An 18,171-nucleotide genomic window follows, 5' to 3' on the forward strand; every position below is an offset into this window, starting at 1 on the left:
TATCAGTGACAATCGGGGGATATGCCTACTTCACAGGGGGATGGAGATCAGGAGATTTTCATAATGTAAACAAAGAAGTTAAGTGCCTGGATTTGTCTACCAAGCATTGGTGCACTATACCAAATCGCCATTACCTCCGTTTGTAATGGATGGACGCTTCGTAGTGTTTGCTGGCTTGCCTATCTCCAACCCAGCCGAGCAATGGCATCCTGAAACAAGAGAGTGGAAGTTTCTGGAAGACGTCTGGTCCAAAGGCGTGAAGGTGAAGAGGCCCTATTTCACAGTGTTTGAAGGGGAAATTTTTGCTTTATGGAGCAAGAGCACAGTGGCCATGTTTGAGCCCTTGACTGATACATGGTTGCAGCTTGGTAGGGTAACGGCAGATGCCTCAAAGATACAGTACCTTCTTTGTGTTGGTGACAAACTTTGGGCATTTCTAGAAACAGATGACCAAGACAGCAATACGGAGAACTCTTTGCTTTGGATATATGCGGCATGTGTAAGGGAAGTACCTGCTCGTTGGGAGCGGCTGCCCCTTTGCATCAAAGTACTACAAGGCTCCAGCCGTGCAATCTCCATGAAGCTAGCAGAGATAGATTGATATAGCTGTATATATCATCATGCATTTGCTCGAGGATATGCTACAAAGAACATTGCTAAAGACCTGCCTGATTTCAGTAAGTCCTGTAGATTTCACCTTCTCCATGACAAGATCTGCTCTTATGCATCTATGTTGGCTTAGGTGGAAAGTTTACATGCAGTTCATGTATCATGTTATTCTCAGTTTGATCTGTTGATAGAAGCTTTTGTGGACCGATTGACATTGGTCAAATTGGCTGCGTTGCCATCTTGGAAGGTCAGGCCCTATGTACCTTTTTCTGAGCATCAGCTCCAAAGCGTGGCAGAAAACAAGCTTCTGCTATGCTACATCATCACACAGAAAGCTCTAAACAAAATTATCGCACTGGATTCTACCAGACAATGTTTTTCTTCATCCTTTCATGGCAATAAGAGCCAAATCTTTGATGATCTGTTGTCAAGGACAAACATCTTGGCAGATTTTGAGGTGTTGAATTTGGTACATGTACAGGTACTTTAACAGAAGCATTTTTGCATTAATTACAATGAAAAATCAGGTTTCAAAGAGTTATTCAAGTTTGGGCATATGTAGTACTGATATGTAGCTTCTTGGTCATTCAAATGTTTCTAATGCTGGCAATGCAGCACTGAGGCTGCTGCTATCGATTCATGAGGGGTAAATACTTTACTGGCAGGTAAGATTCGTGCCAAGCAACTCCATTGCTTAATACACCTCCTCTGTTATTCATATGAACTTATGAACAATGGCAACAGTGTTTGACCTTTCGAAGTCATGACATAGGAAACGTCTGGAAGGAATATCACAGGTTTTGAAGTACTAAAGACTTGCATAGCCCCTCTATTACACATTTGCAACTGTCAATGGATATGGTGATGGATGAGGATGGTTTTGCTTGATTTACTCCAAAGTATGGGTATTTATGATGGGTGCTCAAGGTTGGATGTGTCTTTAGCACCGAGGTTTTCTCCTGGTGCATGTGTGCTGGTTTTGTCCATGGTCGTCCATCATCTGCTGTAGTCGCACCCGCTCAATATTGTAAGCCTCCCCCAGGTGCTGCATGTGTAGCTGGTTCCGCCATATTCTGCTGCAGGTTGGGCTGGTCGTCCGTTGTGCGGGTGTCCTGTTTCTGCGAAAATAAGATACTCTTGATTTCCTCAACATTGCAAATTTTGTCCAGGCTCGTGTACTGTTGTTCATCACCCACAATTTGTGACGGCAGGTCACTGGTGGGTCCTGCCTCGGAACCTGCATAAGCCCTTGTTGCTCGACTTCCATGTAATCCTCAGCTACCAAGTTGCACCTGGCTTTGATTGCACGGAAGCTGCTCATCACGCTGCCCTTGTTCGGACTGCAAATACCATTGTGTGCTTGTTGCTGGTTATAGAGATCCTGTCATTGATGATTCATTAGCTGCTGCTCATCGCTTGGACCTCCTCTGTTTTGCTGAATCATGAAGCTCGGTTCGAGTTGATTTGAAACCGGCCCGTAGGGCGGTAGGCGTTGGCTCTCACCCAAAATTCTTTACTTTAGACACCCGTAGAGTACTTTGCAAAGGTTACCTGTAACGGGAATTAACACTTAATCACACACACGGCTCGTAAGCTAGAATGCTCCGAGCAAACGCCGACAACTTGTAGGCCCCAAAATTGGCACCCCTTTCGATATTTCTTTATTCTTTAGGAGTGTAAATTACGAAGAAGAGTCCCGGGAATCTTTCACCGGTATCCCGCAAGATACTACCTTATTTGGCCAAATTTCGGCAGCATTACAGCCCCAAAACTTGCACGAAATCAATTCCCCTGCTAGAACTCGCTTCTACTGATGTATACCCTCTGATTCCTGCCAAAATCAGTAAATTCAGCACGCTGTATTTACTGGTTTTTGCCTTGTTTTCAGCCCCAAACAGTCCCCTAGTTGTCCTCTGCCAGCGGGGCACTATTCCCAATGGTCTTGGCATCCGTATGGCTGAAAAACATTCATTAACAGCGCATACACAGCGCTGATTTTGCACCTGTACGGTGAGGTTATGATCCTCACCGGTGCCTGCTTTGGAGTAGCAGTCAGCTATCCCTGTTCATGCTCAAGGAGGCTCTTGCCTCAGCACAAAAGCATGAACCCACACAGCTGTACATCAGTCAAATTAGGAGCCCTCTTGTGGGGCATCACGTAATTGCACCTAGGGGAAAGAGAGAGCAGTGTGTAGCGTGCAGGGCATCACTCCTAGCACCACACTGTACATAAGAGGGAAAGGAAGCACTCCATAGCTCTTAAATTGTGACAAAATGCAAATGAAGCCCTCTCCCAGCTTAAAATTCAGCGCATTTTTTTCTCTAGGAGGCAAGTCCATGAAAAACAGACACTTGGCGTATTTACAAGCATTTGCCCGTTTCGGGTTTGCCGCTTAAAATATCTCGATCGACGCGTCAGTTGACTTCGCGGCAGAGTTGTAAAGTGTTCCCCTAGTCATACCGGAGGTAATGACGCGAATACATTTCTCGGCCCAAAATAGTAGTTCCCTAAATTTTAGGAGATGCTTCTGTTGGGCTCCCTGTGGTCATCTGACCATCTATCCTCATTGGGACCGCATCCAAAAGTGCAATGTGGCCCAACTGTCGGATACTTTCTGTTGGTAGTCACACCTTGACTTTAGGCCTTTATTGAGTTCACTTCCTAGTATCCACCAACTTGCTAAGTGCGACGGGGGACCTACATGATCTTGCTCTGAGCCTAGACATCCTTTTACCATACGAATTTGAGTGCCGACCACTACCCATCTGCGGTGAAACTACCGTTTACATTGGCCATACAATGTCTGACCGTTTGCTACTTCAAGAAGAGGGTCTCAAAAATAAATAAAAACCCATTGGAAAGAAACCAACAACTAAAATTAGCAGTTGCCACGTCCTCGTGACATAGTTAACAGTTGCCACGTCCCCGTGACATACCCCCCTCTTGAAATCGCAAACGTCCTCGATTGCATACCATAAATACATGCCACGGATGATCTTGTGCTATCAACACTCTTTTATCATCGCATGTATCCGCAAGAAAGGTCATAACACATAGATACAAATGACTTAATGAGGCCTTCATACTTTTGTCATTTCCATCTATTACACTGAATTCATATGTACATTTGATGTACTAGCTCTATCATTACCCCTCCTTTGCACACGTTGGGTTGGGGCATAAGTAGGTTGTAACCCAAAGGCTTCAAGGTAAAGCTGCAATACATTTGGTGACTCTGACAGATCATGCTCTTCCATCCACTTTGCATCCATAGGTGGATAGTTCTTGAACTTCACCAAATAGCGTCTTGCAACTTGTCTTTTAACTTTTCTGTCCTTATGTGCCAAAACTTGCTCAGGTACCAGGATCTCATCAAGTTCCTCAACTTCTGGCTGATCCTCAACTGGCATATCTTCTGGCACATCACCCACGAAGGGTCTTAGAAGACTCACGTGAAACGCATAATGAATCTTCCACGCATCAGGCAATTTTAGCTTGTAAGCCACATCGTTGATCTTGTCAAGCACTTGAAAAGGCCCATAGTAACGCATGCTGAGCTTAGGAAACAACTGTTCCTTGCCCTTCATCTCTTTAACCTTGCCTTTTCGAACCTTAACAGAACCCAATCACCAGGTGATAACAGCAATTCACGACGGTGACGATCAACAGCCTTCTTCTGCTTTGCCTGAGTCTTCTCCAAGGCAACTTTAATCTTCTTATACATCTCATCCATGTTCTCAACATATCGATCTGCCTCAAAGATCTTGTCCTTTGTATGCAAAATGGGAGAAACCTTTTTGCCGCCTTCAACAATCTCAAAAGGTGCTTTGCCAGTAGACGAATGCACCGTATTATTGTACGCATACTCAAGCATAGGTAAATATTGTTCCCACTTGCCCTTATTATCTAACACATAGCATTTCAACAGATCTAAGACAGTGGAATTAGCCTCTTCTGACTGTCCATCAGTTTGTGGATGAAACGAAGACGAGAATTTGAGCGTAGTGCCCATGATCTCAAATAATCCTCTCCAGAACAAACTGGTCATGCGAGGATCACGATCACTGATAACCGATTGTGGCATACCATGGTACTTAAACACATTGTTACAAATAAGCGTGCCATCTGATCAGATTTTATCTTCTTCCTGACAGGGATAAAATGGGCCTGCTTGCTGAACCTGCAGATAATGGTCCACATACCATCATTCCCTGTTGGCGTTCTTGGAAGATCAAAGATAAAGTCCATAGCAATGCTTTTCCATGGCTTATCTGGAATTGGCAGTGGTTGTAACAACCCTGGTGCCTTTTGCCTGTCAAACTTGACCTTTTGGCAAACTATGCATGCTCGCACAAAGGCATCCACATCTCTCCTCAAGGTAGGCCAATAGAAGAATGTCTCTACCGCTTTAACTGTTGCATCAATGCCACGATGTCCTGCATACGGTGGGACATGACTCTCTTCCATGACCTTATGTCGCAGTGGCCTAGTGACACAAAGTCTGCCATGCATCATATCTCTGAGGAGGTAGTGCTCGTGATGTTGCCCCTCTTGTAACTGTTCAAAGATCCTTGCAAAATCTTCATCAGTGGTATACTGTTCCTTCATGTCATCTAACTCATGATGATAAGGAATTTACACAGTTGAAATTTGTGGCTTTCTTGATAAGGCATCAGCCACAACATTCTTCTTGCCTTCCACATGCATAATTTGGAAGTGGAACATGGAAAGAATGTTTGCCCATCGCATATGCTTTTCGGATAACTTTGACTGTGTCAAGAAGTATCGCAAGGTCTGATGATCTGTTTGGACAACAAAATCAGCACATAAGAGGTAGTGCTTTCAGCTAGAAAGCGCATGAATCACGGCCAAGAGCTCTTTCTCATAGACTTGCATAGTCCTCTTTGGCCCTTGCAAAATTCGGCTTCCATAAGCTACTACTGTCACCAGCATGTGACTACTATCTATCCTTTTTGTTGATTTCTTTCTTATTATCTATTTACTTTCACTCTTTGGAAACACCCCTCGGGAAATCTAACTGCCCTGCATTGCATAGCTAGTGTGGAACTGTCCAGAGGGAGTCCAGGCCTGAGGGCAAGAGAGCACTAAGGTTGGACAAGGACTATGGTTAGCCAAGTGGGGTCATTGACTAGCCAAAGTGGAATCCTTTGCTACAGAGGCTACATTTCAGTTCTGGATGTGGCCACAGTGTACAAAGAGGGTCGGATGACCTAGAAAGATACAATGGCAGCATCTCCTAAAATTTAGGGAACTGCTATTTTGGGACCTGAAAATGTGTTGGCGTCATTACCTCCGGATGGACAAGGGGAACATTTTCTTACTCTGCCGTGAAGTAAACTGGGCAACCGGTTGGGATATTTTTAGACGGCAACCCCGAAACGGGAAAATGCTTATAAATGTGCCAAGTGGCACCTTCTGGTGCACTTGCCTCATGCATCAAGAAGTGGCGCTGAATTTAGGAGGGGGAGAGCCTCATTTTCAGATTTGTCACAGGTTAAGAGCTATGGAGTGCTTGCTTTCCCTCTTATGCACAATGCGGTGCCAGGAGTGATGCCGTGCACGCTACGCACTGCCCTCTCTCTCCCCTTTGGCAGTATGTTATGCCCCTCTAGTGGGCTCTTCATTTGACCAATGTACAGTTGTGTGGGTTCATGCGCGATTGCCGAGGCAAGAGCCTCTTGCACAAGTACTGGATTAGCTAGCGGCTAATCCCCCCGCAGGTACATGTGAATTCGGAGAGGTTTCACGCCAGAAATCTCGTCCGATTCAAAGGGCAAGTAGCCCTACAGGTGCGGGAGCTCGAGGACTTGCTACGGATGCGACCGGCATGCGAAACGGAGCCCGAAACAGTAAAATACAGCCTGCTGTGTATTTTGGCAGGTTTAGGGTTTTGGCCCTAAACGGACCCTAATACCCCAGGAGGTTCGGGGACGCAGGGGACGCGCAGGTGACAGGTGATCTGGCGCATTTTCAGGGCTGAAACAGAGGATTCAGGTGCTGTTGCAAAGTGCGTATGCGTGGAAAGTCAGCCAATGCGTGGAATACTGACTGTGAAGGGTTTAGTACAGTTATGTGCCGAAATCGGGTCTGGGACAGTGGAAATTGGGCCGAGTTTGGCGGCGGTGCTTGTAGGGACACAGCGTTTATTCTATTGAACAATAAAGAAATACCGAAAGGGGCGCCTAAGTTAGGGGCCATCTGGTGTCGGTCTACTCATACAGGTGCAATCTAGGCATTGTTCCCTCTCCCTTTGTTGTGTCTTGAAAGTACTGTAAAAATAGACGACTATAATGGGTGAAGCTAAATGGTTTAAAGTAAAGTCTGTTTTTGGATTGAATAGGCCGGTTTCATGGTTCCATCGACGGGATTAATCATTTTCCCATTAGAAGTGAGCTTGGGCAGTTTTGGGCTTGAAGAAAGGGGTCATAGACCAGACAAGGAAATTGCAATTATGGCTGACGACCAGATGATGTCACGAGGGGGTGGCAGTTATTAACATGTCACAGAGATGTGGCAACTGCTAACCTTGGTTGTTGGTTTCTTTCCAATGGGGTTTATTTTATTTATTTTGAGACCCTCTTTTTGAAGTAGCAAACGGTCGGACATTGTATGGCCAATGTGAACGAAAGTTTCACCCGCAGAGGGAAGTGGGTCGCACTGGAATTCGTATGGTAAGAGGATGTCTAGGCTCAGAGTAGATTATATAGGTCCCCGTCGCACTTAGCAAGTTGGTGGATACTAGGAAGTGAAAATTAAGGCATAAAGTCAAGGTGGGACCAACAAAAAGTATCCGACAGGTTGGGCAATTGCATTTTGGATGCGGTCCCAATGAGGAGATGGTCAGAAGACCAGTGGGAGCCCAACAGAAGCATCTCCTAAAATTTAGGGAACTGCTATTTTGGGCCACGAAATGTGTTGCATCATTACCTTCGTTATGATAGGGTGAATAAACTCTGCCGCGAAGTCAACTGCGCACAGTTGAGATATTTTTTAGTAGGGAAAGACCTGGAAACTGGGCGAGTGTCAGCTTGTGAGCGATTCTGCCCTCTGGGAGGAAACGAGCTGCTATCAACAAAGGGGCGCATTTTCAGCACAGGCGGATTGCAACAGGTACAGAAGCTATGGAATGCTTACCTTGCCTCTATGCACAGTATGGTGACGGGAGTGATGCCCCGACGTACATATGCTCTCTCTCCCTACGTGCAGTTATGTGATGCCCCACAAGAGGGCTATATTTGACTGATGTAGTTGTGTGGGTTCATGCTTTTGTGCTGAGGCAAGAGCCTCTGAGCAGGAACAGGGGTAGCTAACTGTTGCTCCAAAGCAGGCATGGTGAGGGTAAACCTCAGTACAGGGCAAAATTAGCGCTGTGTATTTGTAAATTCATGTTTTCAGCCATACGGACGCCAGGATCATTGGGAATCGTGCCCCACTGGCAAAGGAGAGTTAGGGGACTGTTTGGGGCTGAAAACAGGGCAAAAACCAGTAAATACAGCGTGCTGAATTACTGTTTTTGGACAGGAATCAGAGGGTATACGACAGTGCAAGCGAGTTCCAACAGGGGAATTGGTTTAGCGAAAGTTTTGGGGTGTTATGCTGCCAAATTTAGCCAAAAAATGGTATCTAGGTGGGAACACGTGAAGGATTCCCAGGACCTTACCTTGTAATTTCAAATAAGAATAAAGAAAAGAAAAGGGGCGCAATTTTGGGCCTACAGGTTGTCGGCGTCTGCTCGGAGCATTCTAGCTTCGAGCCGTGTGTGTATTCAAGTGTAACTCCCGTCGCAGGTTCTCTTTGCAAAGTGCTCTGTGTGTGTGTTTAAAGTAAAGAATTTTGGGTGAAAGCTCACCTTACGCACGGGCGGTTACATGGTTCCATTGGGGATATCAATCACTTTTTCTTCAAAGAGTGAGCCTGGATTGTTCAGGGTAAAGACACACAGTGCAAGAAAGGGGATTACCTATGGCCGACAAGGGGAGGGAATATGGAAGATGGTTCCTCTAAAAGGACAGGCAGGAGATTCCTATGGTTTTTGAGATTGGCGAGAGCTCAGGCCCTCAGTCAGTTCGCTGTCAAGTAAATGTCCCTCCAATAGTAAGGGCTTTATGACAGGCCAACTCGAGGATGATTTTTAGTTTAAGACTCAGTTAGTTGCCGCGGTGAATGTCTTTTCGCAGCTGGTGCAGAATCCGAGGTTTATGGAATTCTTGCAAGCGCCACCAGTGCAAATCAAAATAGGCAACCTACGCCGCGTACGGAGCTTGTTGAAGCTCAAGCCAAGGTACTTCATGAGCGGGAGGAGGAAAGGGAACACTCACATGTTGCGGAAGTCGGGGGGCGTAAAGCAGGTTTCCCGTGCTTGAACAAGTGGTTGAAGATTCCACAGGTTATGCCAGTTAGCCCGCCTTTCAGAGCAGCATGCTGTCTTGAATGGACAGGGAGTGGATACCAGGTATGCACTCAGTTTTTTCACACCACGGTACATTCTGGGTATTTCGGGGGTGGATCAGTGAAAAGTATGGCTGGTTATGCGTCTGGAAGTCAGCGACATGCCAGGAACAGTGTTGGGGGTATGCAAGGCATCATGCCCAAACCCCATGTATGGTACTATCGGCATGCAGCAAGGTTCCACGGCAACCAGGGCCGGGGTTTGGGGTGCCACAGGGTCATTTTGGCATGGCTGGTTTTTCTGGACAGCAGCCAGATAGCATCTGACGCAAAATGTGAATGGCCAACACGTGCCGATCATGCTAGTACAGTGCCCATGTTGAGACCATTCGCGTATGACAATTTGGGGGCACTAGAGAAGCCGAAGGTTAAAGAAGGTGGTTGCAGCGGTAAGTTCAGTACTTCAGTGGTTTTCGAGGACAAGACAACATCATGCCCAACCCCATGTATGGTACTATCGGCATGCAGCAAGGTTTCCACGGCAACCAGGGCCAGTTTGGGGTGCCACAGGGTCATTTTGGCATGGCTGGTTTTTCTGGACAGCAGCCAGATATCGCACCTCTGACGCAAAATGTGAATGGCCAACACGTGCCGATCATGCCTAGTACAGTGCCCATGTTGCAGACCATTCCGTATATGACAATTTGGGGGCACTAGAGAAGCCGAAGGCTTACAAAGAAGGTGGTTGCAGCGGTAAAGTTCAGTACCTTCAGTGGTTTCGAGGACAAGACAAAGGCACTCACTTTCCTCCAGCAGTTTGATACAGCTTATGCGGGAGGGAATTTTACAGAGGCCTCGAAGGTCAGGAAAGCTGCCACTTTCTTAAAGGACAATGCGCTTACATGGTGGACGACATTGTTAATGCAAGGACAAGCACCCGCCACTTGGGTTTACTTCAAGCAAATGTTTGCATCTGCTTGGCTATCAAATGAATTTGAAGCCGATGTCTTGACAGATTGGCACCAGCTTACGGCAGCTTCGTGCAAGAGCTTGCTGGAGTACAATAGGAGGTTTTGTAAATGGCTTTCACCCGAAATTCTTTACTTTAAACACACACACAGAGCACTTTGCAAAGAGAACGTGCGACGGGAGTTAACACTTGAATACACACACGGCTCGGAAGTTAGAATGCTCCGAGCAGACGCCGACAACCTGTAGGCCCCAAAATTGGCGCCCCTTTCGGTATTTCTTTATTCTTTAGGAGGGTAAATTACAAGGTAAGATCCTGGGAATCCTTCACGTGTATCCACCTAGATACCATTTGATTTGGCCAAATTTCGGCAGCATAACAGCCCCAAAACTTGCGCGAAACCAATTCCCCTGTTGGAATTCGCTTGCACTGTCGTATACCCTCTGATTCCTGTCCAAAAACAGTAAATTCAGCACGCTGTATTTACTGGTTTCTGCCCTGTTTTCAGCCCCAAACAGTCCCCTAACTGTCCTTTGCCAGTGGGGCACGATTCCCAATGATCCTGGCGTCCGTATGGCTGAAAAACAGTGAATTTACAACGCATACACAGCGCTGATTTTGCACCTGTACGGTGAGGTTATGACCCTCACCAGTGCCTGCTTTGGAGCAGCAGTTAGCTACCCCTGTTCTTGCTCAAGGAGGCTCTTGCCTCAGCACAAAAGCATACATCAGTCAAATGAGTAGCCCTCTTGTGGGGCATCACATAACTGCACGTAGGGGAGAGAGAGAGCAGTATGTAGCGTGCGGGGCATCACTCCCGTCACCATACTGTGCATAGAGGGCAAGGTAAGCATTCCATAGCTTCTGTACCTGTTGCAATCCGCCTGTGCTGAAAATGGCGCCCCCTTTTGTTGATATGCAGCTCGTTTTTTGCCTCCCAGAGTGGCAGAATCGCTCACAGCTGACACGTCGCCCAGTTTCCGAGTTTGGGCTTTCCCTGCTAAAAATATCTCAACTGGTGCGTCATTGACTTCGCGGCAGAGTTGTAAAGTGTTCCCCTAGTCATACCGAAGGTAATGACGCGAACACATTTCGGGCCCAAAATAGCAGTTCCCTAAATTTTAGGAGATGCTTCCGTTGGGCTCCCACTGGTCTTCTGACCATCTATCCTCATTGGGACCGCATCCAAAAATGCAATGTGGCCCAACCTGTCGGATACTTTTTGTTGGTAGTCCCACCTTGACTTTATGCCTTAATTGAGTTCACTTCCTAGTATCCACCAACTTGCTAATGCACGGGGGACCTATATGATCTTGCTCTGAGCCTAGACATCCTCTTACCATACGAATTCCAGTGCCGACCACTTCCCGTCTGCGGTGAATCTACCGTTCACATTGGCCATACAATGTCCGACCGTTTGCTACTTCAAAAAGAGGGTCTCAAAATAAATAAAATAAACCCATTGGAAAGAAACCAACAACCAAGGTTAGCAGTTGCCACATCTCTGTGACATGGTTAATAACTGCCACGTCCTCGTGACATACCCCCCCTCTTGAAATCGCAAACGTCCTCGATTGCATACCATAAATACACGCCACTGATGATCTTGTGCTATTAACACTCTTTTATCATCGCATGTATCCGCAAGAAAGGTCGTAACATACATAGATACAAATGACTTAATGAGGCCTTCATACTTTTGCCATTTCCATCTATGGCACTGAATTCATATGTACATTTGATGTACTAGCTCTATCATTACCCCTCCTTTGCACACGTTGGGTTGGGGCATAAGTAGGCTGTAACCCAAAGGCTTCAAGGTAAAGCTGCAATACATTTGGTGACTCTGACAGTTCATGCTCTTCCATCCACTTTGCATCCATAGGCGGATAGTTCTTGAACTTCACCAAATAGCATCTTGCAACTTGTCCTTTAACTTTTCTGTCCTTATGTGCCAAAACTTGCTCAGGTACCAAGATCTCATCAAGTACTTCAACTTCTGGCTGATCCTCAACTGGCATATCTTCTGGCACATCACCCACGAAGGGTCTTAGAAGACTCACGTGAAACGCATTATGAATCTTCCACGCATCAGGCAATTTCAGCCTGTAAGCCACATCGCTGATCTTGTCAAGCACTTGAAAAGGCCCATAGTAACGCATGCTGAGCTTAGGAAACAGCCGTTCCTTGCCCTTCATCTTCTTTAATCTTGCCTTTTCGAACCTTAAGAGAACCCAATCACCAGGTGATAGTAGCAATTCACGACGGTGACGATCAGCAGCCTTTTTCTGTTTTGCCTGAGTCTTCTCCAAGGCAACTTTAATCTTCTTATACATCTCATCCATGTTCTCAACATATCGATCTGCCTCAAAGATCTTGTCCTTTGTGTGCAAAATGGGAGGAACCTTTTTGCCGCCTTCAACAATTTCAAAAGGTGCTTTGCCAGTAGACGAATGCACCGTATTATTGTACGCATACTCAAGCATAGGCAAATATTGTTCCCACTTGCCCTTATTATCTGACACATAGCATTTCACAGATCTAAGACAGTAGAATTGGCCTCTTCTGACTGTCCATCAGTTTGTGGATGAAACGAAGACGAGAACTTGAGCGTAGTACCCATGTTCTCAAACAATCCTCTCCAGAACAAACTGGTCATGCGAGGATCACGATCACTGATAATCGATTGTGGCATACCATGGTATTTAAACACATTGTACATGAACAAGCGTGCCATCTGATCAGATTTTATCTTCTTCCTGACAGGGATAAAATGGGCCTGCTTGCTGAACCTGCAGATAATGGTCCATATACCATCATTCCCTGTTGGTGTCCTTGGAAGATCAAAGATAAAGTCCATAGCAATGCTTTCCCATGGCTTATCCGGAATCGGCAGTGGTTGTAACAACCCTGGTGCCTTTTGCCTGTCAAACTTGACCTTTTGGCAAACTATGCATGCTCGCACAAAGGCATCCACATCTCTCCTCAAGGTAGGCCAATAGAAGAACGTCTCTACCGCTTTAACTGTTGCATCAATGCCACGATGCCCTGCATACGGTGGGACATGACTCTCTTCCATGACCTTATGTCGCAGTGGCCTAGTGACACAAAGTCTGCCATGCATCATCATAAAACCGTCTCTGAGGAGGTAGTGCTCGTGATGTTGCCCCTCTTGTAACTGTTCAAAGATCCTTGCAAAATCTTCATCAGCAGTATACTGTTCCTTCATGTCATCTAACTCATGATGATAAGGAATTGACACAGCTGAAATTTGTGGCTTTCTTGATAACGCATCAGCCACAACATTCTTCTTGCCTTCCACATGCATAATCTGGAAGTGGAACATGGAAAGAATGTTTGCCCATCGCATATGCTTTTCGGATAACTTTGACTGTGTCAAGAAGTATCGCAAGGTCTGATGATCTGTTTGGACAACAAAATCAACACCTAAGAGGTAGTGCTTCCAGCTAGAAAGCGCATGAATCACGGCCAAGAGCTCTTCTCATAGACTTGCATAGTCCTCTCTGGCCCTTGCAAAATTCGGCTTTCATAGGCTACTACCCGTCCATCTTGCATTAGCACTGCTCCGATGCTACTGCCACACGCGTCACACTGGACCACAAATGACTTCCTGAGATCTGGCAGAACAATAACTGGATCTGAAGTCAACTTTTCCTTTAAGAGACTAAAAGCTGAAATCTCTTTTTGGGTCCATCTGAAAGTGACCTCTTTCTTTTGCAATGCGTGAAGAGGCGATGCTATCTCTGCAAAATTTCTGATAAACCTTCTATAGTAGGAACACAATCCCAAGAAGCTTCTGACATCGTGCACAGTCTTCAAGTCTGGCCATGTCTCGATAGCTTCAACCTTTGCGGGATCCATTCTAACACCATCCTTTGAGACTATGTGGCCCAGAAAGTGGATCTCTTCAAGGAAGAATTCACTTTTCTTAGGATTGACAAGTAACCTGTGACTGCGCAGCTCTTCGAACATAATGGTCAAGTGACGCCTATGCTCCTCTTCATTCTTCGAATACACAATCATGTCATCGAAGAATGTTCCAACAAACTGTTGATGCGAGCGGAAAATCCGGTCCATCATTCTGTTGAACGTGCATTTGTTAGCCCAAACGGCATCACTAGAAACTCATAAAGACCAAATGTCGTTCTAAACGCAGTCTTGTGCACATCCTCTGGGCTTATACGAATCTGATGGTACCCACTCTTCAGGTCTATCCTGCTGAAAATTGCAGCACCCTCTAAACGATCGAGAATATCATCAATGCGAGGAATAGGAAACCTATTCTTGATGGTATTCTTATTCAACGCACGGTAATCAATACACATGCGCCATGAGCCATCCTTCTTCTGCACTAGGAGCACTGGGGAGCAAAAGGGTGAAGAACTAGGCTGAATCAGCCCCTTCTCTAATAACTCCTCAACCTGGCCCATAATCTCTTTCTGCTGCGCCGCACTAACCCTGTAGGGAGGTCTATTTGGTGGGCTACACCCTGGCACCAAATCTATCCGATGGTCCTCAGGTCTCTCTGGCGGCAATTGCGACGGTAATGAATCAGAAAAACAGTCACTAAACTTTTGCAAAAATGCTGACCTTTCTTTATCTAACACAGATAAATTTGATTGATCACTATCTGAGACATCACGTGCAAAAATCAAGTACACAGAAAGATGATTCTTTATTACAGAAGTGATAGCAGAAGCAGATACAATAGGGACTGACTCTCCTTTAAGCTTTACATCCAAGATGTGAGTTTTGCCCCTATGCTGTACAGTGATCTTTTTGTTGTAGGCATCCAAGACTCCATGCACTCGGAACATCCACGGGATCCCCAACAAGGCGTCACAACCTTCCAGCGGCATGATGTAAAACTCTTCAGTGTCCACATACGACTGAATATGCAGACGCAGTTTTCCAATGATGGGAGTAACACACTCTGAGTGGCCAGGACATGCCAACCCTGCCTCTGCGGTGTACCCCATCTCTTCAGCTTTGATGCCGAGCTTCATAGCTAACTCTGGTGAGATAAAGTTGGCTTTTGCACCTGGATCAAAGAAGATGAGTGTTGTCTGATCCCTAACTTTACCCCATGCCCTGCATAACTCACTGGCATCTGTGCTGGGCCTGTCACCCACCATGTCTGGCACTAAACCTGCCGTGGGTTTAGGCTTCTTGCCTTTCTGGTCTTCTTTATCCTCTAAGTCAGCTGGCCTTTTCCTTTGTGGACAATTGATAGAAAAGTGACCAGGCTGCTCGCATATAAAGCATTTGTTCTCAGCCATTAGGACCTTCTTTTCCTCGAGCGACTTGCGCACAAAAGGCTTCCTTTTATGTTTCTTTGCCTGCACTCCAGAAGTCCCAGCTGAATCCTTGTCTTTGGTGGCCTGTTCTGACCCCTGTGACGCATCAGGAGCCGTTTTCACAAAGGGCTTCTTCGCTGAATTTTTCTTTTGCTGCCCTCCTTTATCATTGCTCGGAAATCCACTGTCCTCTCCTTTCAACAGGGCAAGACCAGTGTTCGCAACTTCCATAAGCTGAGTAAGGGTAGCCACTCTATTCTTTGAACAGTAATCGCGAAGCCCTTTAGGCAGCCCACAACAATACTTCTCTATCTTCCATAATTCCCTTTCCCTTGTCAGCATTTTTGCAAAAGTTTAGTGACTGTTTTTCTGATTCATTACCGTCGCAATTGCCGCCAGAGAGACCTGAGGACCATCGGATAGATTTGGTGCCAGGGTGTAGCCCACCAAATAGACCTCCCTACAGGGTTAGTGCGGCGCAGCAGAAAGAGGTTATGGGCCAGGTTGAGGAGTTATTAGAGAAGGGGCTGATTCAGCCTAGTTCTTCACCCTTTTGCTCCTAGTGCTCCTAGTGCAGAAGAAGGATGGCTCATGGCGCATGTGTATTGATTACCGTGCGTTGAATAAGAATACCATCAAGAATAGGTTTCCTATTCCTCGCATTGATGATATTCTCGATCGTTTAGAGGGTGCTGCAATTTTCAGCAGGATAGACCTGAAGAGTGGGTACCATCAGATTCGTATAAGCCCAGAGGATGTGCACAAGACTGCGTTTAGAACGACATTTGGTCTTTATGAGTTTCTAGTGATGCCGTTTGGGCTAACAAATGCACGTTCAACAGAATGATGGACCGGATTTTCCGCTCGCATCAACAGTTTGTTGGAACATTCTTCGATGACATGATTGTGTATTCGAAGAATGAAGAGGAGCATAGGCGTCACTTGACCATTATGTTCGAAGAGCTGCGCAGTCACAGGTTACTTGTCAATCCTAAGAAAAGTGAATTCTTCCTTGAAGAGATCCACTTTCTGGGCCACATAGTCTCAAAGGATGGTGTTAGAATGGATCCCGCAAAGGTCGAAGCTATCGAGACATGGCCAGACTTGAAGACTGTGCACGATGTCAGAAGCTTCTTGGGATTGTGTTCCTACTATAGAAGGTTTATCAGAAATTTTGCAGAGATAGCATCGCCTCTTCACGCATTGCAAAAGAAAGAGGTCACTTTCAGATGGACCCAAAAAGAGATTTCAGCTTTTAGTCTCTTAAAGGAAAAGTTGACTTCAGATCCAGTTATTGTTCTGCCAGATCTCAGGAAGTCATTTGTGGTCCAGTGTGACGCGTGTGGCAGTAGCATCGGAGCAGTGCTAATGCAAGATGGACGGGTAGTAGCCTATGAAAGCCGAATTTTGCAAGGGCCAGAGAGGACTATGCAAGTCTATGAGAAAGAGCTCTTGGCCGTGATTCATGCGCTTTCTAGCTGGAAGCACTACCTCTTAGGTGTTGATTTTGTTGTCCAAACAGATCATCAGACCTTGCGATACTTCTTGACACAGTCAAAGTTATCCGAAAAGCATATGCGATGGGCAAACATTCTTTCCATGTTCCACTTCCAGATTATGCATGTGGAAGGCAAGAAGAATGTTGTGGCTGATGCGTTATCAAGAAAGCCACAAATTTCAGCTGTGTCAATTCCTTATCATCATGAGTTAGATGACATGAAGGAACAGTATACTGCTGATGAAGATTTTGCAAGGATCTTTGAACAGTTACAAGAGGGGCAACATCACGAGCACTACCTCCTCAGAGACGGTTTTATGATGATGCATGGCAGACTTTGTGTCACTAGGCCACTGCGACATAAGGTCATGGAAGAGAGTCATGTCCCACCGTATGCAGGGCATCGTGGCATTGATGCAACAGTTAAAGCGGTAGAGACGTTCTTCTATTGGCCTACCTTGAGGAGAGATGTGGATGCCTTTGTGCGAGCATGCATAGTTTGCCAAAAGGTCAAGTTTGACAGGCAAAAGGCACCAGGGTTGTTACAACCACTGCCGATTCCGGATAAGCCATGGGAAAGCATTGCTATGGACTTTATCTTTGATCTTCCAAGGACACCAACAGGGAATGATGGTATATGGACCATTATCTGCAGGTTCAGCAAGCAGGCCCATTTTATCCCTGTCAGGAAGAAGATAAAATCTGATCAGATGGCACGCTTGTTCATGTACAATGTGTTTAAGTACCATGGTATGCCACAATCGATTATCAGTGATCGTGATCCTCGCATGACCAGTTTGTTCTGGAGAGGATTGTTTGAGAACATGGGTACTACGCTCAAGTTCTCGTCTTCGTTTCATCCACAAACTGATGGACAGTCAGAAGAGGCCAATTCTACTGTCTTAGATCTGCTGAAATGCTATGTGTTAGATAATAAGGGCAAGTGGGAACAGTATTTGCCTATGCTTGAGTATGCGTACAATAATACGGTGCATTCGTCTACTGGCAAAGCACCTTTTGAAATTGTTGAAGGCGGCAAAAAGGTTCCTCCCATTTTGCACACAAAGGACAAGATCTTTGAGGCAGATCGATATGTTGAGAACATGGATGAGATGTATAAGAAGATTAAAGTTGCCTTGGAGAAGACTCAGGCAAAACAGAAAAAGGCTGCTGATCGTCACCGTCGTGAATTGCTACTATCACCTGGTGATTGGGTTCTCTTAAGGTTCGAAAAGGCAAGATTAAAGAAGATGAAGGGCAAGGAACGGCTGTTTCCTAAGCTCAGCATGCGTTACTATGGGCCTTTTCAAGTGCTTGACAAGATCAGCGATGTGGCTTACAGGCTGAAATTGCCTGATGCGTGGAA

The 18,171-nt window shown here is 45.9% G+C and overlaps 1 protein-coding gene across 1 annotated transcript; it reads left to right on the forward strand.

Annotated features, from left to right (window-relative positions):
- LOC147448470 (uncharacterized) lies at nucleotides 1-2,375 on the forward strand. The gene is made up of 6 exons (XM_086521068.1): nucleotides 1-547; nucleotides 650-677; nucleotides 762-1,090; nucleotides 1,185-1,255; nucleotides 1,554-1,636; nucleotides 1,779-2,375. The coding sequence occupies exons 1-6, from the start codon at nucleotides 146-148 to the stop codon at nucleotides 2,009-2,011; spliced, it is 1,146 nt and encodes a 381-aa protein (XP_086377194.1). The 5' UTR covers nucleotides 1-145; the 3' UTR covers nucleotides 2,012-2,375.
- Nucleotides 2,376-18,171: the final 15,796 nt, after the last annotated feature.

This window comes from Adiantum capillus-veneris, chromosome 10 (genome assembly GCF_014529385.1).
Source record: "Adiantum capillus-veneris isolate H3 chromosome 10, ASM1452938v2, whole genome shotgun sequence".
In the NCBI taxonomy this organism is placed as follows: domain Eukaryota; kingdom Viridiplantae; phylum Streptophyta; class Polypodiopsida; order Polypodiales; family Pteridaceae; genus Adiantum; species Adiantum capillus-veneris.

Excerpts from the sequence above, each read along its gene's own strand:
- LOC147448470 (XM_086521068.1), top strand. The coding sequence starts at position 146 with ATGGATGGACGCTTCGTAGTGTTTGCTGGCTTGCCTATCTCCAACCCA. Across the intron at positions 1,091-1,184 it reads TGAATTTGGTACATGTACAG|CTTCTTGGTCATTCAAATGT; the intron begins GTACTTTAACAG and ends ACTGATATGTAG. Across the intron at positions 1,637-1,778 it reads AGTCGCACCCGCTCAATATT|GCTCGTGTACTGTTGTTCAT; the intron begins GTAAGCCTCCCC and ends AATTTTGTCCAG.